Below are 19,378 nucleotides of genomic sequence, written 5' to 3'. Positions count from 1 at the left end.
CGAGATGGGTCACTACAGTATACTCGATTGCATCCCTCGTGACTGGACCAATTGGACATGGAGCTGGTAGAGTGACTGGTGGATTAACAACTTGAAGTGGAGCCTTGGATGCTATATTACGCCTCTTGGGATTTTCTTTAGAACTTGTCTTAGAATCCCTAAAATTGGATGGTATTGTGACTGAAGTAGTTACTTCTTTTTCATGACTTGTGTCAACAATCATCAATTCCTTACCCAAAGGAATAAGTTTAGAAGTCTCAAAAGTGGGCTTGGTTCGAGTTGTTCTTGATTTCTTTCGAAGTGGCTGAATGGTCAAATCCTCAATCTGTTCATCCTCACTCTCATGCATGATAGTTCTTGAGCGGGTCCTCGGCTTCGGTGCAATAGGACTAGCCTTTTTGGTCTTGGAATCTTTTGAAACAGTTTATTTAACGACTTCAGTCATGGCCTCCTCAGTTGAGGCAGATGGTTGGCCCTTGGTCTTGAGAGACACAATATTTCCATCAGTCAGTATCTTGTATTTTTCCAGGTGATTTACTTCAGGCACCATAATTCCAGAGTCCTCAATCATTCTACTGATCTGCAGGAGGAAACCAAGTGACTGTTCTCTTGGGAACGTCATAGCTTTGAAAATGTTGTATAAGACATGTCCCTAGTTAATTGAAATGCCCTTGACTATAGCAGTCATGGCATGGAACTTTTGTGCAGTCATGGTTTCGAACGAACCAGCTTTGGCCAACAGCCCCTTGGCCCCCATATCAGCCAGCACCTGAAAATCCAGTTTTAACTCCTTCTTGGCGTCCAAAAGAATGATTGGAGCACCTATTACGTTGCGGAAAACAGAGTCTTAATTTCATCAACAATTGGAGTTGGAACTCAAGGTAGAGAGAAAAAACAAGCAAATTACATCTCTATAACCACCAAGGGATTTCCTCGGATATGAAGAACCAGCTCTCCATCATTTTTAACTGAGCAAGTTGCGGTACAGCTTCAACACTTCCGCTTCATAGTAGTCTAGATTCTCAATAGATAAGAATTTCATCAATACTGCAGCTTTCAGTAGTTGGAAAACCCCAACTTGAGCTTGATCCTCCATGTCATAGATGGACTCAAAGTCCATAAAGATGGAATTTATACGATAAGCAGGTTGCGATGATGATTCAATATATATTTTTTTGAAAGAGAATGAGAAAGAAAGTGATTTCTTAGGGTTACAAGAATATGAATTTTGGCAGAGAGAGCTTTGAATTTGGTGAAAAAGATGAAGTGTGTGGAATTTGGTACATATGTACTTTGATGATTTGAATTTTCCTTGTCATGGAACGTGTGGAAGTCAATTAGAGGACATTTGAAATTTTCAAAATAAACCAAGTCAATTGATTTCTAATTGTAGAACTGAACAGAAAATGATAACTGATAAAAATGAGAATGTATGGAGTAGAAGGTGCTAGAAAGTGAAATGAAAGAAAAATGGAAGTAAAATAAAAAAGAAAACAGAAGCACCGGTGCACCCGCACCATCAAAACGGTGCCCCACGCTATTCAACAAAGGAAATCAGAAGAACTAGAGCAGTTGCGCCCCATTCCAAGAGCCTCTGCGCTGTTTTAAAAATAGTGCAGCGCCTAGGCGCTAAGTCTGTATGTTTGAAAAAAAAAATGCCTAGGACTTGATCTGCAGCACCAAGGTGTTTCTTGCGCGAAAAAAAAGAGATGCATAATTTTGAAACTTGATTTGTCGGTCTTTAATCGACGTAATTCAAGGACATATAAGAGGGAGTAATCAAAATTAGAAGAGGGCAAACAACACACGAATAGAACAAGAGAGAACGATAGAGAAAGCTACGCACAAGGATAAGAATTCGAGCAAGGATCAAAGACGAAGACGACGGTGCAATCTGGGGACAGAGACGCTACTTTAGATTCGTTCTTATTAACCTTTCCCTATTAAATTCTAAAAATTGATGTCTAAACTCATAAACATGATTAGTTTTTGTTTATTTTGCATAATGAACTAAGTTTTTTATTCTAGAGGGATGATGTAGCTTAGTTAAGACAACTTCTATGACTTTTTGATTTATTTGATTGAATTCCTTAAGTTTGATTGTGTTTTCTAGATTTGATTGCGTTCAATTACCTGATCACTAGTTGAATTGTTATATTTATTTGAAATCCGGCACTCAGAGAGGAGATTTTGAATAGGACCATTATAAAATACATTGTGGAATATTTATATAATTCGGGAGGCCTATAACGTCAGCAAAACTTGAGTATGAATATCGTTTTCACATATCATTAAGTTTAGGTTTTTATTAGGGATATTGGAATCAAAACATAATTGGTACATTCAATTTTTTACTTGGGAAAGGGAAATAAAAATAAATAAGTGTTCTTGGATATTTAACAAGTGGAATTCATGAGCATAAATTAATTAAAAATATTTGTTGTTGAAACTAAGTGAAATAAATCTTCTAGATATTTTCTCTCATTGATATTTTCTTCATTGTGTTATTTTATTATTATTTTCTTGTTTGATTTATTTATGTTTGAAAAAAAATCTCATTATTAATTTTTTTAAATAAATTCAAGTCTATTTTAATTACAAGAATTAATATAATTTTCAACACATACTCCTCTTGGAAACTAAAATTTACTCATTCTATATTAAACTTGACTACGTGCACTTGCGAGCAAGAAATTGCGGAACATAAATCATTTCTTAGAAAACAAAACTGAGTTACTCTTGACACTGCAGGCTGAGTCAATCTACCCGAAAGGATATTACTATTCCGAAAATGTCAAAGTCTTCGCCAATTAACCTACGCTATGACAACTCATTGTCCACAATTTACCTATCTTAAATAACATAAATATTCGAGTTTATCACTATGATCAGTACAATCTCGAAAGAATGCTGGATTTTTGTGTCAGTTAGTACAACTCCTGGTACTAATGAACTGAGTCGAATGATTCATCTGTCTCACGACTTTATACAATAGTCCCAGTATTCAAAAGGTGAATATATTTTATTTACTTATTGGCAAACACAAGTCTTATTGAATCCTGACTCACTCACCTAAGTGAGCACAAACAGGGAAATCAGATATTGCAAGGCTCTCAAACTATGTAGTGACCCAATCCAGAATCACTAATTAACCAAAGTTTAAAGCATGCAAATCAGCTTAAAAGCGGTAATCAGAAAGTTCAACGGAAACTTAATTAAAACAACTAAAGTCTACCGGCACAATACAACCGGTCCAAACAAATACTATAACAAACAATACTAATATACAACCTCATCGAAGGTAAAGCTAAAATCCCAAATACAACAGAAACCTGATACACTACAAATCCACCATGCTATAGCTCAACGACCTCTACCACCGGGTCCGTCCAACCTGAGTATTTCTCCGTGGAATGGGGTTTCCAGAACAAAACCAAGGACGAGAGCATAAAAATCTCAATGCGAAAGCATGAGTATACAAGTTCTATGAATGCTAATGCAAGTGAAGGGTAACGGAAACGTATCATATATAGAACACTGCTCAGTCAAAGGCTCCATGGTATGTAGCACGCTGGGATGTCGAATCAGGAGGTAGCTCTCATACCATAAAATCACGGACTATCTGGATACAAAACCATGGCATCCATCCACAAAATAATCATGGGGCTGAGCGACCCATCTACTGGTAGTATAATTAAATATAGGCTCAACGTGTCAATGCATGCAACATAATATCTGTAACATAATAAATGCACATATAATCAATTCCACATAAAACATGCAATCATAGAAAATGCATACTCAAACATGGTATCTCGGATAGTACGTTCGTACCTCAAATTAAGCAACCTAGCGATACAAGTCCTCTAGTCCAAGTCTGCGTCCGTCGTTAGCCCACTGATAGCAATAGTCCCAAATCTCAGGCACATCTTCTATATAACTCCAGCAGCACTCCGTCGCCTCTTGGATCTCAAGAAGAACGCCTAAAAGACTCTAAAATCTAGCTAGAAAGTAGAGGTAAGGGAAGGGAATTGGCAACTAAAAATGAGTTCTCGGCCCCCTATTTATAGACCTCGTTCGGAACCTCCAAACTCATGAATATTGTTGGCTAAGTTTTAGTACTTAGTTGAGAAAGATGAACCCTTGAGTTATTTTATTTGTGAGATTCAGTTTTCTAATGTTTAATTACAAATTGTGTATCAAAAGTTGTTTTGGATTGGTTGTCATGCTTGTATGTGAGATTTTAGGATTGATCACCTTAGGATTTTGCTATACAATCTATTGCTAAATTAGAATTCAAATCCGTAATTGTTTGAATCATCTGATTTTTGAAGCAACTATGATTAATATTTTTCGTTGGTGAATTTGTTAAATTGTAGGAACAACAATTGAGTAGATTAAATACAATCGTTGGTATTTATGTTGTCTAGATTCATCAGTTTTACTCATTTGAATGCTACCGTGAATTTAAATCTAATCGCTGGTATTGGGTTAATTTATGGGGGCAAGGGTTAACTTAGAACGCTGGTGTCTAGTTAACTAAAATTAAGGTGAAACATCAATTAAATTTCCAATGATGAATATTCAATATGGATTAATTATTTTTAGGGAATCGATGATCGAATGAATAATTTCAAGGGTATAGTCGACTGATACCAAGTCTCGTTAGTTTATTGATCTTTCTTATTTTAATTCTTACATAGTAGTTAGTAAAATCCAAAAACACCTTTTATTATTTTCAGTATTTTAAGAACACTATTTAAATTTCGCTTTCCTCGTGGGAACGATCCCTACTCACACTACTACATATTTTGTTATCTGGTTTGAGTTGGGTAAATTGGGCATGACACGACTTAGCGCTAACAAATTTTGGCGCCATTGCCGGGGAACGGTGTTTAATTTATTTGTTTTCTTGTTTTTACTTTTAATTTTTTATTCTTTCCCCAGTGCTTATCGGGTTTGTTCATACTTTCAGGCGACTCTTCGGAAGAAGAATTTCCATATGACCTGGAGATAGAGAGAACTTTGTATAGACGAAGGAGAGAATCTCGTAGGAGACAAGAAAAAGACGAGCGTGTGGTTGAGGATCTTAGAGGAGCAATGGCTGAAAACGCAAATCTGAGTCCGAGACAACTTGGAACCCCGATCTGAACCATAAGCTCTTATGCATTACTTTTTCTACTTTAGAAGTTAATGCTACTTTTGAGTTAAAATCTGGGTTAATTCACTTATTACCTTCATTCCATGGTCTTGCAGGTGAGGATCCGCACAAGCACTTAATGGAATTTCATGTAGTGTGCACAAGCATGAAACCACATGGAGTGATAGATGAGCAAATCCAGCTGAGAGCCTTTCCTTTTTGTTTAAATAATGCTGCTAAGGATTGGCTATACTACCTACCTTCTAGATCCATTACCACCTGGACAAAGATGAAGAGGATCTTCGTAGAGAAGTACTTTCCAGCTTCAAGAGCAGCAAATATCAGAAAAGAGATCTATGGGATAAAGAAATTTGCAGGGGAATCACATCATGAGAATTGGGAGCGGTTCAAAAAGCTTTGTGCTAGCTGTCCGCAACATCAGATAAGTGAAAACCAATTAGTTCAATTTTTCTATGAAGGTTTGTTTCCTCATGACAAGAGTATATTAGATTCGGCCAGTGGAGGAGTTTTTGTGGATAAAACTCCAGTTCAAGCGAGGAATCTGAAAGAAAATATGGCTATCAATTCTCAACAATTTGGCACCAACAGGAATGATCATGCGCCAAGTAAAAACAATGAGGTAAATGTCTCTTCCCTTGAACAAAAATTGATTGAACTGACAAATTTTGTGCGTCAAATGGCAGTAGGGAATGGAAAAACTGTAATAGAATGTGGAGTTTGTGCTAAAGTGGGACATGCAACTAACATGTGTCCCACTCTTCAAGAGGGATCTGCTGAGCAAGTCAATGCAGCAGGAGGATTTCCTGGACCACCACAGCGCAACTATGATCCGTATTCCAACACATACAATCTTGGTTGGAAGGATCATCCAAATTTAATATACAAAAACTCGCAGGCAAATCAACCTGGGCCTCAAGCACCACCGCACCATCAAGCTTATAGGCCACCTTATACTCCACAGCCACAGCGTCCTCAAGTTCCAACGCCTGGTGAGTTTCTAGAAAACATTGTTAAGGATCTTGCTACTAATACTGTAACTTTTCAACAGGAAACTCAAGCAAGTATCCAACACTTGAACACTCAGGTGGGGCAGTTGGAAACAACAATAAATAGGTTGGAGGCACAAAATTCTAGCAGCCTACCTTCACAGACAGTGGTGAATCCAAAGGAGAATGTGAGTGCAATCACCTTGAGGAGTGGAAGAGAGTTTAAGGTCCATGAGTAGGAGGTACAAACACGGTAAAGAAGGAAGAGGTGGAGGAATCCAAAATGAAGGGGAATAAAATAATTCAATAAGCACCGAGAGAGAAAACAAAAACTGAAGGGATGTTAGAGAGTTGAATTGGGAGAACAGGTTTCTGTCGTAATTCAAATAAAAATACCAACAATATGCAAGGATGCAGATACCCAGGAAATCGAAGCAGAAGAAGCAAAGACCAAAAATTATTGCAAAACAGCGTAAGTGGGTGAAGGTGGTTAGAAAAAATAGATACGAACCACCATGAGCAACTGAAGCTTGCAGTCGGGCCGACGACTGTAAACAGAGGCGCTGCTTGGGAGGCAACCCAAGGGGAGTATTTTCTTTCATTCTTAGTTTTTATTTATTTTTGTTTTGCATTTTTACTTACATTGGGGACAATGTAAGATTTTAAGTATGGGGGAGAGGACTTAGCCAGTCATAGAGAGAATTTAGCCGATTTTTTTTTAAAAAAAAATTTAGAACTCATAGTTTGTGATGAATTTAACTATTGAAAATCACTAGCCCATGATGATATCTAATTGATGACGTGCATGCTTTTGAAAATATATGATTTGCTAACTTTGGAACACTTTTATATCCAATGAAAATTAGACTTTGATATGGTTGTTGAATATTTTTTAAGCACGCATGAGTCATGGCTTGTGAATTGTATATGACATAGTGAAGGTCGTGTGAGCTTTGTGATAGTCTTAGGAAGTTGCTAGCCTATCAACCTCCCTTTTGAGCTTAATCGAAAAGAAAAAGAAAAAGAAAATAATGGAGTTAGTAAGGTGAGGGGAGGCATTGTAATGAGGATTGAAATTCTAGTCCTATAAATTTCAAGAGCTAAATATGGAGGAGAATGTACGGAGTTGAGGATAATCGGTTGCAATTACTCGAACAAGTGAAAAGACTATAAAACTTCTCAATGGTTTAATTTGATTTATTCGTGTGCAACTTGAGATATTGTGGGGTTTTACATTGAATGAATCTGTGAAGTGTGCATGACACTGCTAATGACCATACACACACACACACGTTTGGGGATATATCTCGAGTTGAAATGTCTTGATATTGAACTTGTTCCGTTGTTAGCATTTTAGCGCTCTTCTTGATCATGCATTGAGTTTATTTCTGAGGCACAAATGTGAAGATCATGGTTATTTTGTTTATGGATTATGAGTTCGAACTTATTTTTGGTTTTGTGTTGCTCGAGGGCAAGCAAGGTTTAAGTATGGGAGAGTTTGATATGTCGATATTTTCCTATGTTTACTTGGATTAAATTGTGATGATTAGGTGCATTTTGATTGGATAAATTCATGTTATAGTTCCTAATCATTGTATGTGATTTGATATAGGAAAAGAGAATAAATGGAGCTAAAGATGGAAGGAAAGAGCCGAGATAAGAGAAGAATTACGAAGCAGCAATGGTCAAAAAATAATTTTTGATTTTTGGGAAATCTAAATTCTATCTCCACTGTTCAGAATGAAGTTCCAGATGTTTTAAAGCAGCTGTCCAAATTTCATCTCAATCCGACGGCTAGATCTCAGGATATGAATATTTCAAAATCACTGCTCGCTGGAAAAAAAAGCTGTGCGTTCGATCCCTCCAATTCAACCGATCGAGCGGGAGCAGAAAGAAAAGCTGGACAGAAATTTGACATAATTTGGGGCGCTCGATCCTCTGAACTCGCGCGCTCGATCACGACGGACTTTTCCGATAAATCCTTTTAAATTAGGAAACTTATTTTTTTAGTACTCTAGTCTTTAAATACTCCTATAACTCAAAAATTAGGGGGGATTTGATCAGACTTAGACGGCTTGGAACGTGAGAAACACGTTGGTGGCTAGGTTTCTTCTATCTTTTCTTAGATTTAATTTTTCTTTCATGAATTTTTTTGTAGAATTCATGAATATTGTTGGCTAAGTTTTAGTACTTGGTTGAGGAAGACGAACCCTTGAGTTATTTTATATGTGAGATTCAGTTTTCTATTGTTTAATTCAAAATTGCGTATCAAAAGTTGTTTTGATTTATTGCCATGCTTGTATGTGAGATTTTATGATGGATCACTCTAGGATTTTGCTATACAATCTATTGCTAAATTTGAATTCAAATACGTAATTATTTGAATCATCTGATTTTTGAATCAACTATGATTAATATTTTCCGCTCGTGAATTTGTTAAATTGTAGGAACAACAATTAACTAGATTAAATACAATCGCTGGTATTTGTGTTGTCTAGATTCATCATTTTTACTCATTTGAATGCTGCCGTGGATTTAAATCTAATCGCTGGTATTGGGTTAATTTATGGGATAAGGGCTAACTTAGAACGCTAATGTCTAGTTAACTAAAATTAAGGTGAAACATGAATTAAATTTCCAATGATGAATATTCAATGTGGATTAATTATTTTTAGGGAATCGATGATCGAATGAATAATTTCAAGGTTGTAGTCGACCGATATCAAGTCTCGTTAGTTTATTGATCTTTATTATTTTAATTCTTGCATAGTAGTTAGTAAAATCCAAAAAACCCCTTTTATTATTTTCAGTATTTTAAGAACACTATTTAAATTTCACTTTCCTCATGGGAATGATCCCTACTCACACTACTTCATATTTTGTTATCTGATTTGAGTTGGGTAATTTGGGTGTGACATGACTTAGTGCTACCAGCTTCCGATCGTGCTTACGATCGACCTCCACCAACCACATGTTTTCGATTTGACCACTCGACTGCCGACAGTAGTTTGAAACTATCGATCCTAGTTTGGAGCTACCAAACTTCCCCTTGTCTAATTACCCAATCAAAGCCCATGTCCTGTCCGACTGTCACACGATCGGAATTACCGATCTCACGTTCGGAGCTTCCGAACTGCTCATAGCTTTCAATCAACAATGCCAGCTTCAGAACATGTTCGGAACTTCCGATCTGTCCCAAATATTCAAAGCCTTAGAAACCATTTTTTAATCGTTCTGAATCCGATTATCAACTCCTTAAGCTCAAATTAGTATCCCTTAATCATGCTTAAGCAATATATTAGCTCAATTAGGAGTCAGGCTACTACAAACTATGTCGCAATCTAGGTTACTCCCGAATCGAATCTGTCAAAACAAACATGTCAATGGTCTACCACATCAAAATAAATTTGAAAGTCAGTTACAATAATCCCGCCATACCCAAAAAACTGTAGGCCTCAGCTACTGTCGTATCCCATGTCCGAGCATTGTTTCCATCTTTCTAAAACCCATTGAAAACAATTACGCTTGTTCTTACAATACCGTAGCTCCAAATCTCATGAAGAGACTGCAAGAACTTCCTAACACGACAGAGTTAATCATTCCTTGAGTGAACTAATAAATCTTACATTGCTAGTCTTCAAAAGACTCAGCTCACTCATCAGTGTACTAATCTGAATCCCTACAAAAACAACTGATGCTAGTGAAACTCACAAAGTACTCTAAACATAATTCAACTTAGATCTTGTATCTGATCTTACTTAGATCCCATCTATCAAATATCTTATCATCTATTTGTTATACGGATATTCACATCCTGAAATCCTTTACGAGCAACTCAAAATCTCCGGAGTGTAAACACTATAATGGTATGTGTTAATGATCTCCCAAGGATAATATTCCCTTTCTAAGTCCTACAGCACAACCGGCTCCCAGAACTCTTCCCATCATTGTTAGGGTTTACATTCTTTTACAAAAGAATTGCTAGTCATCATTTACTAACATAAATATATCATCTATTGTTTATCAAATGAATATGGCTTATGCTCAGCCTCACAATCCCGATCAAGTTTTGCCCACCTCTTCCAGTCCTTGATTCCTATTGGAACCTAACACTATTGATCAACATACTCTGAACTTAGAGTTCTCTTTAATCAATTCATGGAATCACGACCTAATCAAGAAATTAACATTCAACAGAATGTTGTGATCACATAAATATTATACCAAAGATTTACCTTTCCTATTTCTGAAAAATTCAGATGATAACTGCAAGTATCCACTGGCACTAACCCAGCACCAGAATGAATCTGTTTAGCAAAACTAGTCCTATAGTAGTCTGGTCCCATTTTAAAATATCAATCTACTTAAATATATTTAGATTAAATAAAACATAATTAATGGATTTTAATTTGAATAATCAAACCAAGAAATCAGATTCATAATGTCCAAGAATGGTTAATGGGCTTATTTGGGCTCGGGTGGTTTGAAAGGTCCGAAACCAAACGCCTTGTAGAGATCGGACCGTCCAAAGAGATCGGAAGGAGCGAAGGAGTTCGGAAGCTCTGGGGAGATCGGACGTCCAAATTATGATCGGATCTTTCGAACGTAGTTAGGCCATGCATATTATCGACGTGTCAATTTGCTCGGGCATGCAGGAGATCAGAACGTCCGAAGAGGGAGATCGAAGCTTCCGATCTTTGCATTTCTACAACGTGGACTGCATGAGAGTTCGGAGCTTCCGAACTCTCTCTATAAATAGGGCATCCGAGTCTCACTTTTAGCTTTCCAATTCACAACTTTCCCTGCCATTTCTTAGTCTATTTAGGTGATTTCCAGCCTTGTTTGGCTGGAGGGTATTAGCAAGGTGTAACGCCCCGTTTTTATCTTAAATGAGTTTATTTGAGTTAATAGGAGATTACAGAGTTCACGAGCTGACTTGATTTTGATCAGGGTCTTTTTTGCAAAAATTGGATTTTTCAGGGAATAAAACGCAATTATTGGATTTTATATATTATCTACACTTGGAATTGATTGGGAAAAGTCTTCATCTTCCTCTCCAAACCGATATCCACCATTAGAGACGCCTCAAACCCTCTTCAAGCTTTCAAAATCCAGTTCGAGCTCGATCCGTCCGTTAGAAATTAATTCTGAAGGCAGATTAGCGATCACTGCAGCGAGAGCTCCGTTATACCGTAAGTATTTCTCCGATCGGATATGTTTTGTTTTTCGGAGGTTGTTAGAATCGATTTAGATTCTAGTATATTGTTCTTGGCGGAGTTCTGATCGTTTATTATCTGTCGTTTTTGAATTAGAGCGACGTTCGGATTTGTTATGATTTTTGGAAGCCATTTTCGAAAATGTGGATTTTGAGATTGATGGGTTTGCTTTGTTATTGTTGTTTTGGGCATTGATATGAGGTTATATCAGTATTGAACTACTGTCTGCGTTTCCGGTTTGTTAAGTTTATAGCCGTTATGCCGTCGGTTTGAGTGTTGGGTTTTTGAATCGTTTTTGTATTGATTGAAGCTTTGGCTCATGAGTAATCGTTGTTGTTGATCATCTCTTATCTTCGTACAGATTCATTGGAGTTTGTCGAGCCTTGTGTTAGCAGCATTTGGTCGTCGAGAGTTGGACGAAGAACGGTAAAGAGAATTACCTTGAACCGTAGTTGTTGTTTAGATTTTATAGTCTTTGATACAATCTTTTGTTGTAGCTTTTCCAGAGTTGGAACTACTGCATTGAAAGGTAAAAGCAGTCATCGTAGCAGGATAGCATACTCGGGACAGTTGGTTCTCGAGTTTCCCTTAAAATCACATATTGCATCGATACTGGTTCTAGTTTATGGAACCTGTATTTTGTTGATTATTTGAATGAATTATATGGTTAAGTTCCTTTTGTTCCCATATGCATTCATATTGAGCCAGCACTATTGTTTCGATGGGCAGAACAGCCCTTTTGTTAGACGTTTGGGAGCTATAGTCGATTGGCCTAGGACGTAGTCGTTGCGCCTAGTCTCGTTTGGAAGCTTCCGATCTTTGCATTTCTACAACGTGGACTGCATGAGAGTTCGGAGCTTCCGAACTCTCTCTATAAATAGGGCATCCGAGTCTCACTTTTTGCTTTCCAATTCACAACTTTCCCTACCATTTCTTAGTCTATTTAGGTGATTTCCAGCCTTGTTTGGCTGGAGGGTCTTAGCAAGGCGTCCAAAAAGTTGTAGCGAAGTTGTGCCCAAGTTCTGGGGATAGTCGACATCATCAGGCTGAAGACAAACGAAGGTATACTCGAGATCCTATAAATAGTTTGGGAGTATTGAATAGCTTAGTTAGGGCTTTTAGAACAATTTGAGTAATGAATGATTATCATGACTTTTAGTGATGGACTATAGATGCTTGGACATCTATGACAATTATTAAGGTACGAAAGTACTATTCGAGATAACTTGAATTAGTATGCATGTATTATGTGTTGCATTATTTATATGGAATGATTTTATCTACATATATTATGTCACGCTATTATGCTTCATGCATGATCATCTTGAGCATGTATCCTTGTATTATCCTATAGTAGGATTTTTACCCTATCTTGTTAGTGGATGGTTGGACACATATATTCGTGATGAGGTCACCTATATCCATTGTTGGGTATGTGAGCCACCTCCTGGTGCGACGGCATAGAGTGCTACATAACTAGGGCTCGAGTCTGTTTTGATTAGAAATTCTTGAACTCAAGTATTGGTACCCGTACACTTGCATTCATGCTCATATAGTAGTTATAAACTCATACTCTCTTAATGAGCGTAGTTCGCTCACATCCATGTTTCTGTGTTTCTTGGACACCCCATTTGACGGGGCAGTTGGAGGTAGTTTTCCCAGGGATTTGGAGATTAGGTGATGACCAAGGCAGGATTGCAGGGTTAGCCACTAGGTTTTATCTTACTTATATTATGTTAATTCGATTCGGTTGTATTTATTTGAGTTTATTTACAAGTTGTATCCTACCGGTTCAGTATTTTGAATTAATTCTGTAGTTTCTCTGATTATTTTTATTTACAGTTTAATTGCTTGCTTAAGTTTTTTTGATTAGTAGGTGATCACGGTATGTGTCACTACACTTATGGTATCAGAACATGCAATAGGATTCTTGGGGTATAGTATTGACATTTGGGTTATCCTTTTATATAACGAATTAGATTCAATGACGATAGCATTGACAGAAATTGGAATAGCAAGACACTTAGGCTTTTTCAAGATCGTCATCACTAATATTTGCATTAGAGACTCGCCTTATGTGGATCCCATCAAGATTAAGCTGGAAAGGAAGATCTAGTTTTGAACTACAGGCACTTCTCGGGTTTGGTTGGAGCGCATGGACACTGTGGCCCATTCAGCTTTGACCAAGGAAGCCACCCCTGAAGACTCTCCACTAGTAGTTGGAGAAATTATTATGAGGATCTTGTCTCATTTACCAGATAAAGAACCCAACAATATTGGAAAGATCCGGTAGATTATAAAGATCTTTTAGATCTTGTGAGGAAGAGGGTCCGAAAACAGTCTATGGAGACCTTTGACTGAAGACGGATGGGAACCTCGCGTTCAAGATCAAAAGAAGGAATGAAAGATTTTTGCATATAGTCAGATTGTAAGTTTTGTATCAAAGATTTGATGTAAAAATTATTTTGGTTTATGTATTGAATAATGATATTTTGTATTCCAGACATTTGATTTGGATCTAGATTACTTGGATTTGTAATAAGAATTGTATAGCACTTGGGCTATCTTATTATGTTTGGATGTTCTGTTTTGTTATTTTGGGACTGTAGTAAGTCGTACTGATTTTGGTTTGGGATTAAAATGAATTCATATTTGGAATCATTTTCCAGTGTGTGGTTGATTGGTATTCAACTACAGATTACTTTCTGTATAAACTGGTTAGAGTTATACATGTTGCCGATTCAATAGTCTTGGGTGTTTACCTTAGATTGTGCCGGTAAATTATTGACTTTAAGGTTTATACAAGGGATGGCATGCTTTATCAGGGGCATGGTTCATACTAGTTTGTATGAATTGATCTGGACAGTCACCCTAGAATAGTTAATTTAGTTTAGGCTTTTATAGGTTGTTTCCAAGTGATGATGGGTTTACATCAGGGCAGGATTATGCAAAGTATTGTGGATTGTGAGAACTTTTAACTAGATGAAAAGGAAGCGTGACCCTATGCCAGCATTACTCTGGAAACCTTTGTGTTTTAGAGGGAGGGTGTGTTTGGGGAAGCTACCTTAGTCTAGTGATTTTTGAAAAAGTTACAAAAGTGTTTAGTTATTTGATAATCGAATTCTCTTGGAGAGAAACGAGTTGATACCATATTTAATATCAAAGGAATAAGTAATCGATATCGTCTGACTTCGTCAGAGATACAGTTTGAGATTTTCTACTGTCAGAATAGTTCGGGAATTGATATTCCTCGACAAGTGATCGTTATGAACGGATAAGTTATGTGTTTGTTATTTAACTAGATGGATATATCTAGTATATGGACGGATTCACCCCAGCAATCATTTAGATTATTGATTGACTTCGTCAGAAATATAGAATGATATATTCTTGTGAATAATTGACCAATATAGTGAATGATTATTTGATTTAAATTAATCCAAACTCAGTGCATGACTTAAGTGTTCATTCCTAGATAGATAGAAGAATAATAGCTTTGATAATATATTCAGACTGGTACAAGATAGGTGCCAGTAATCGTCATTGGTTATCGTCTGAATTCGTCAGAGATAGATGAATTAAACTCAGAATTTGGGAATTTTGCGATTTCAAGCGTTTTGAGATTAGATGACTTCTTTAGGAGTGGTAACTCAAAGATCAGAATTTGTTGATCAGTAGTGTAAATTCTAAGTGATCAAGAATTGATTAGTGATTACCTAAATTGATTATCCTTTTAGGATAAGAGTGAGCCGCAATGGATCTATATCAGGATATGATACCATTTAGTCCGATGAGTATAAAATTGTAGTTAGATAATGGGATATTGTGGATCTTGAGGTAAATATGATAGTTCTGTAAGCCTCTCGTGCTTAGGGACTTAGCCAGTTGATGTTACCTCAAAATGATGTTTAGATCCATATGGATTGTTGATATTAGGAATCCCTTAGATCTCTGGAAACTATTGAGAATGCTTATGCTAGAAATTTCAGATTTTCTTCTACCTGAGGAGAAGAGTTGAGATTCAACTCTTGTTAACATGGCAATGTTAAACCTAGTTTGTTATAGTCTGGAAATTGTCAGTAATAAGATGAACATATCAGTATGGTCGGAAATTTTGAGGTCAAAAAGTTTTGTTTTTATTAGCCATGAATGTGACTCATTCGGAATATGTTTCTAGGAAAATCTGTTGCTAGACACAGATAGTGGAAACCATTATCAGAAAAGGTAAGTATTTTCTTATCAAAAAAGGTTGACTCGATTTTGTACCTAGCTTGGTATCAGAGGTTGTCAATCCAGTAATATAATACTAGGCTAAATAATACCATGCGCCCATCGGAGACCATCTCTTCACCTCTCAAGCTTAGAAATTGGGAGAAATCTCTTTGATATTGCTTCCCATATGCTTCGAATACCTCCCTAGTACTCATCGTCGCCATGTATATATTTTCTTTGTTTTGTTTACCTAGTCCTTTTGGGACCTGTGTTGTGTGCAGCAGCAGTCGATTTTATCAACTCAAGTAAAATATAATCATTCTAATATATATGTTTGGTCTACATTTTTTTAATTTTTTAATATTATATATATTTTTTCAAGATATATATATATATATATATATATATATATATATATGGTTTGTGCCACAAAAAATTTAGATGAAAAATCAAAGTATAAAACATGCATGCCTGAGAGAGCCAATGAACGCTATATGAAGAATAAGCAAAGTGAAGACTCTTGTTTGGAAATAATCTGTTGTAGAAAGACCCCGGCAGACCATGTATGCAACATCGTGATCTTTCAATAACCTTTTCATCGTACATACTTTGCACCCATTTGAACAAACTGTTGAAGTCATTACCTGTCGTCGGGAAAAATAAAAAAACTCACAGAAATAAATTTAGCTATTGATCAAGAATTGTTGGAATTAAACTGATCATGATTTATTCAAAATATAGAATAAAACCTAGTCTTAGATTACTGGGTTGATACGAGCTTATCATAGAATGTCAGTTTCAAGGAATGGTATATAGAGCATAGTACTCAGGAATCTCTGCATTCTTTTTGAGATTATCATTGATAGGTTTTGATCTAGCAGGATAGCATCAAGTGATTAGTCATGGGAAAAGGACAATAGCTGAGACCTATAGTTTTCGGATCAGGCGGGATTATTGTCACCGGTTTTCCCGGGGTGTCTTTTGGATGTGCTAGATCATTGTTGTGACTGGATAGATAGAGTCGATTCAAGCAGAATTATAAGACTTTGCAATTATCGAGTGACTCAGTTTATGCTTCTCAAGACCAGTTAGTCAGGATTGATGAAGGTTTATTTCTATCAGTGAGATGATAATCAATATCATTTGATTGACATTTTGGTAATATTATTCCAAAATGTACGCTGAGAGACATATGTAATTATTCAATCCAGATTATTAGTACCAAGAGTGGTATTAATCAACTTGAGTGTTTAGCAGGTTGGAAATTGGTCCTTAAGTATAACTCTGAATGTTTTTGGAGGAACAAGTATTGTGGACAACGATGTTATTACAATACGGGAGAGTGTCAGAGACTTGACCATTTTTACATTAGTGGTATCCTTTTGGGTATAAGGATTTAGCCTTTGACGATAAGAGAAATTTTGATTTCTATCCTCTAGTAATGATTGAATTGGAATCGTTGGCATAGCTTGCCAATATATTTTAGACAATGTCAATTTTGGATTGTCATTGGGGGTACAGAGATCAGTATCGAGTATAACAGACTAGATCAGTAATACAATGGGGTTGAGCCAATTTTATCTACTTGATGTGGTAATTTGTTTGTAAAAAAAAAGATTTACTCAAGGATATTAGTGCAAGCCAGTGATATAATTAATGAGTACTTTAAAGGGCTATCTGTTTTATCTAAAAATATTACTAAACGGCGATGTCTAACCATAGTTGGTATAAAATGGATTAGATATCAAAGGAATATCAAATAACAAGATAACGGTTATTGTGATAAATGACAGTGGATTGGGAATCTGTTACGAATTCAAGAAAATCATTATTGATTTGGCCAGCAGTGTTTAGTTAATTGTCAATAAGGAATCCACTTGAAAATCAGGAAGCCGTATGCGAGCATGAAAACCGAATTTATTTTGATTGTATTTTGTGGTTTCATGTTGTATCTTGTAAAATCATCAGTTTTAATAAAGGATGTTTTTACTCAAGTATTGAGTTTACTTACTTAAGATTGATTTCGAGGACGAAATCTTTCAAGTGGGGGAGAATTTAGTAGCCCGATCCCATTTTACAAGATTAATATGCTTAAATATGTTTAGATTAAATAAAACATAATTAAGAGATTTTAACTTAATCAATCGGACCAAGAAATCAGATCCAGAATGTCTAAGAATGGTTAATGGGCTTATTTGGGCTCGGGTGGTTCGGAAGGTTCGAACCCAAAAGCCTTGTAGTGATCGGATGATCCGAAGAGATCGAAAGGAGCAAAGGAGTTTGGAAGCTTTGGAGAGATTGGAACGTCCGAAGTAAGATCGGAGCTTCCGAATGCAGTTAGGCCATGCATATTATCGACGTGTCAACTTGATCAGACACACAGGAGATCAGAACATCTGAAGAAAGGGATCGGAGCTTCCGATATTTGCGTTTTTCTGCAACATGGACTTCATGCGAGTTCAAAGCTTTCGAAGAGGAGTTCGATGCTTCCAAACTCTGTATATAAATAGGGTATCCGAGGCTCACTTTTAGCTTGCCAATTCACAACTTTCCCTCTCATTTCTTAGTCTATTTAGGTGATTTCCAGCCTTCTTTGGCTTGGGGAGGGTCTTAGCGAGGCGTCAGGACACTCATAGCGGAGTTGTGCCCATGTTCTGAGGTATTTGACATCAACATGCTGACGATGGACGAAGGCATACTCGAGATCCTATAAATAGTTTGAGAGTATTTAATAGCTTAGTTAAAACTTTTAAAGAAATTTGAGTAATGCATGATTATCATGACTTGTAGTGATGAAATGTAGATGTTGGACATCTAGGACAATTATTAAGGTAAAAGTATTGTTCGAGATACTTTGATTAAGTATGCATGTATTATGTGTTGTATTTTTAATATGACATGATTTTATCTACATATATTATGTCACGCTATTATGGTTCATGCATGACCATCTTGATCCTGCATCCTTGTATTATCCTATAGTAGGGTTTTTACCCTATCTTGTTAGTAGATGGTTGGACACATATATGCTTGATGAGGACACATATATCCACTTTTGGGTATGTGATCCACCTCCTGGTGCGATGGCACAAAGTGCTACATAACTAGGGCCGAGTCTATTTTGATAAGAAATTCTTGACCTCAAGTATTGGTACCCGTACACTTGCATTCATGTTCATATAGTATTTATAAACTCATACTCAATGAGCATAGTTCGCTCATGTCCGGTGCAGGTCACTACAAGTCCAGTCCAATCATCTATAGATTTTGTAGTGTATACTTAGTTATGAACTTATTCTAGTCAAGTAACAATCCTCTGTCTCCATTATCAATGTAAAAAGAAACTTCAATCTGGATCTCTGACAAAATCAGATGATGAATATACTATAATCCCTTGGTACTAACCTAGTACCAAACTAACTATAATCAGATGAATTTAGATATCCCTGAAACTATTCCTGGTAACATACCCCTTTCTGCGATTGCGTAACATATCAAGACTGAGGTAGCCTTCCCTGTAAGCCTATCTGGAACATGAAAAATGCTCCCAGAACAAACACCAACATATGGTCGTGCCTCCTCATACATCTAAATCGAAAACCATGACAGTCCACAGCACTTGGTATAAATCATGCCCTTATTGAAACTCGTCATTCCAGGAAACAATCCTCAAGACCAAAAACTTACCCAATTATTCTAAGGAAATTCCTAGAACTAATCACTTGGTGAGTACTTACAAACTGATTACTCATTTAATCCATGAGTCATAGTAGTTGGACAATCAACAAGAAACAAATACTAAA

The 19,378-nt window shown here is 36.6% G+C and overlaps 1 protein-coding gene across 1 annotated transcript; it reads left to right on the top strand.

The window, feature by feature from the left end:
- The first annotated feature begins 3,576 nt into the window (after nt 1–3,576).
- Nucleotides 3,577–6,386, top strand: LOC140889079 (uncharacterized). Its single transcript, XM_073296783.1, has 6 exons — nt 3,577–3,591; nt 4,948–5,122; nt 5,257–5,545; nt 5,660–5,992; nt 6,057–6,150; nt 6,210–6,386. The coding sequence occupies exons 1-6, from the start codon at nt 3,577–3,579 to the stop codon at nt 6,384–6,386; spliced, it is 1,083 nt and encodes a 360-aa protein (XP_073152884.1).
- Nucleotides 6,387–19,378: the final 12,992 nt, after the last annotated feature.

Source organism: Henckelia pumila, chromosome 3, assembly GCF_033568475.1.
Source record: "Henckelia pumila isolate YLH828 chromosome 3, ASM3356847v2, whole genome shotgun sequence".
Lineage (NCBI taxonomy): Eukaryota > Viridiplantae > Streptophyta > Magnoliopsida > Lamiales > Gesneriaceae > Henckelia > Henckelia pumila.
The sequence above is the reverse complement of the archived record's forward strand: the minus strand, read 5'-3'. Positions and strand labels throughout refer to the sequence as shown.

Excerpts from the sequence above, each read along its gene's own strand:
- LOC140889079 (XM_073296783.1), top strand. Across the intron at positions 5,993-6,056 it reads CCACAGCGCAACTATGATCC|GCAAATCAACCTGGGCCTCA; the intron begins GTATTCCAACAC and ends AAAAACTCGCAG. Across the intron at positions 6,151-6,209 it reads TCCTCAAGTTCCAACGCCTG|GAAACTCAAGCAAGTATCCA; the intron begins GTGAGTTTCTAG and ends ACTTTTCAACAG.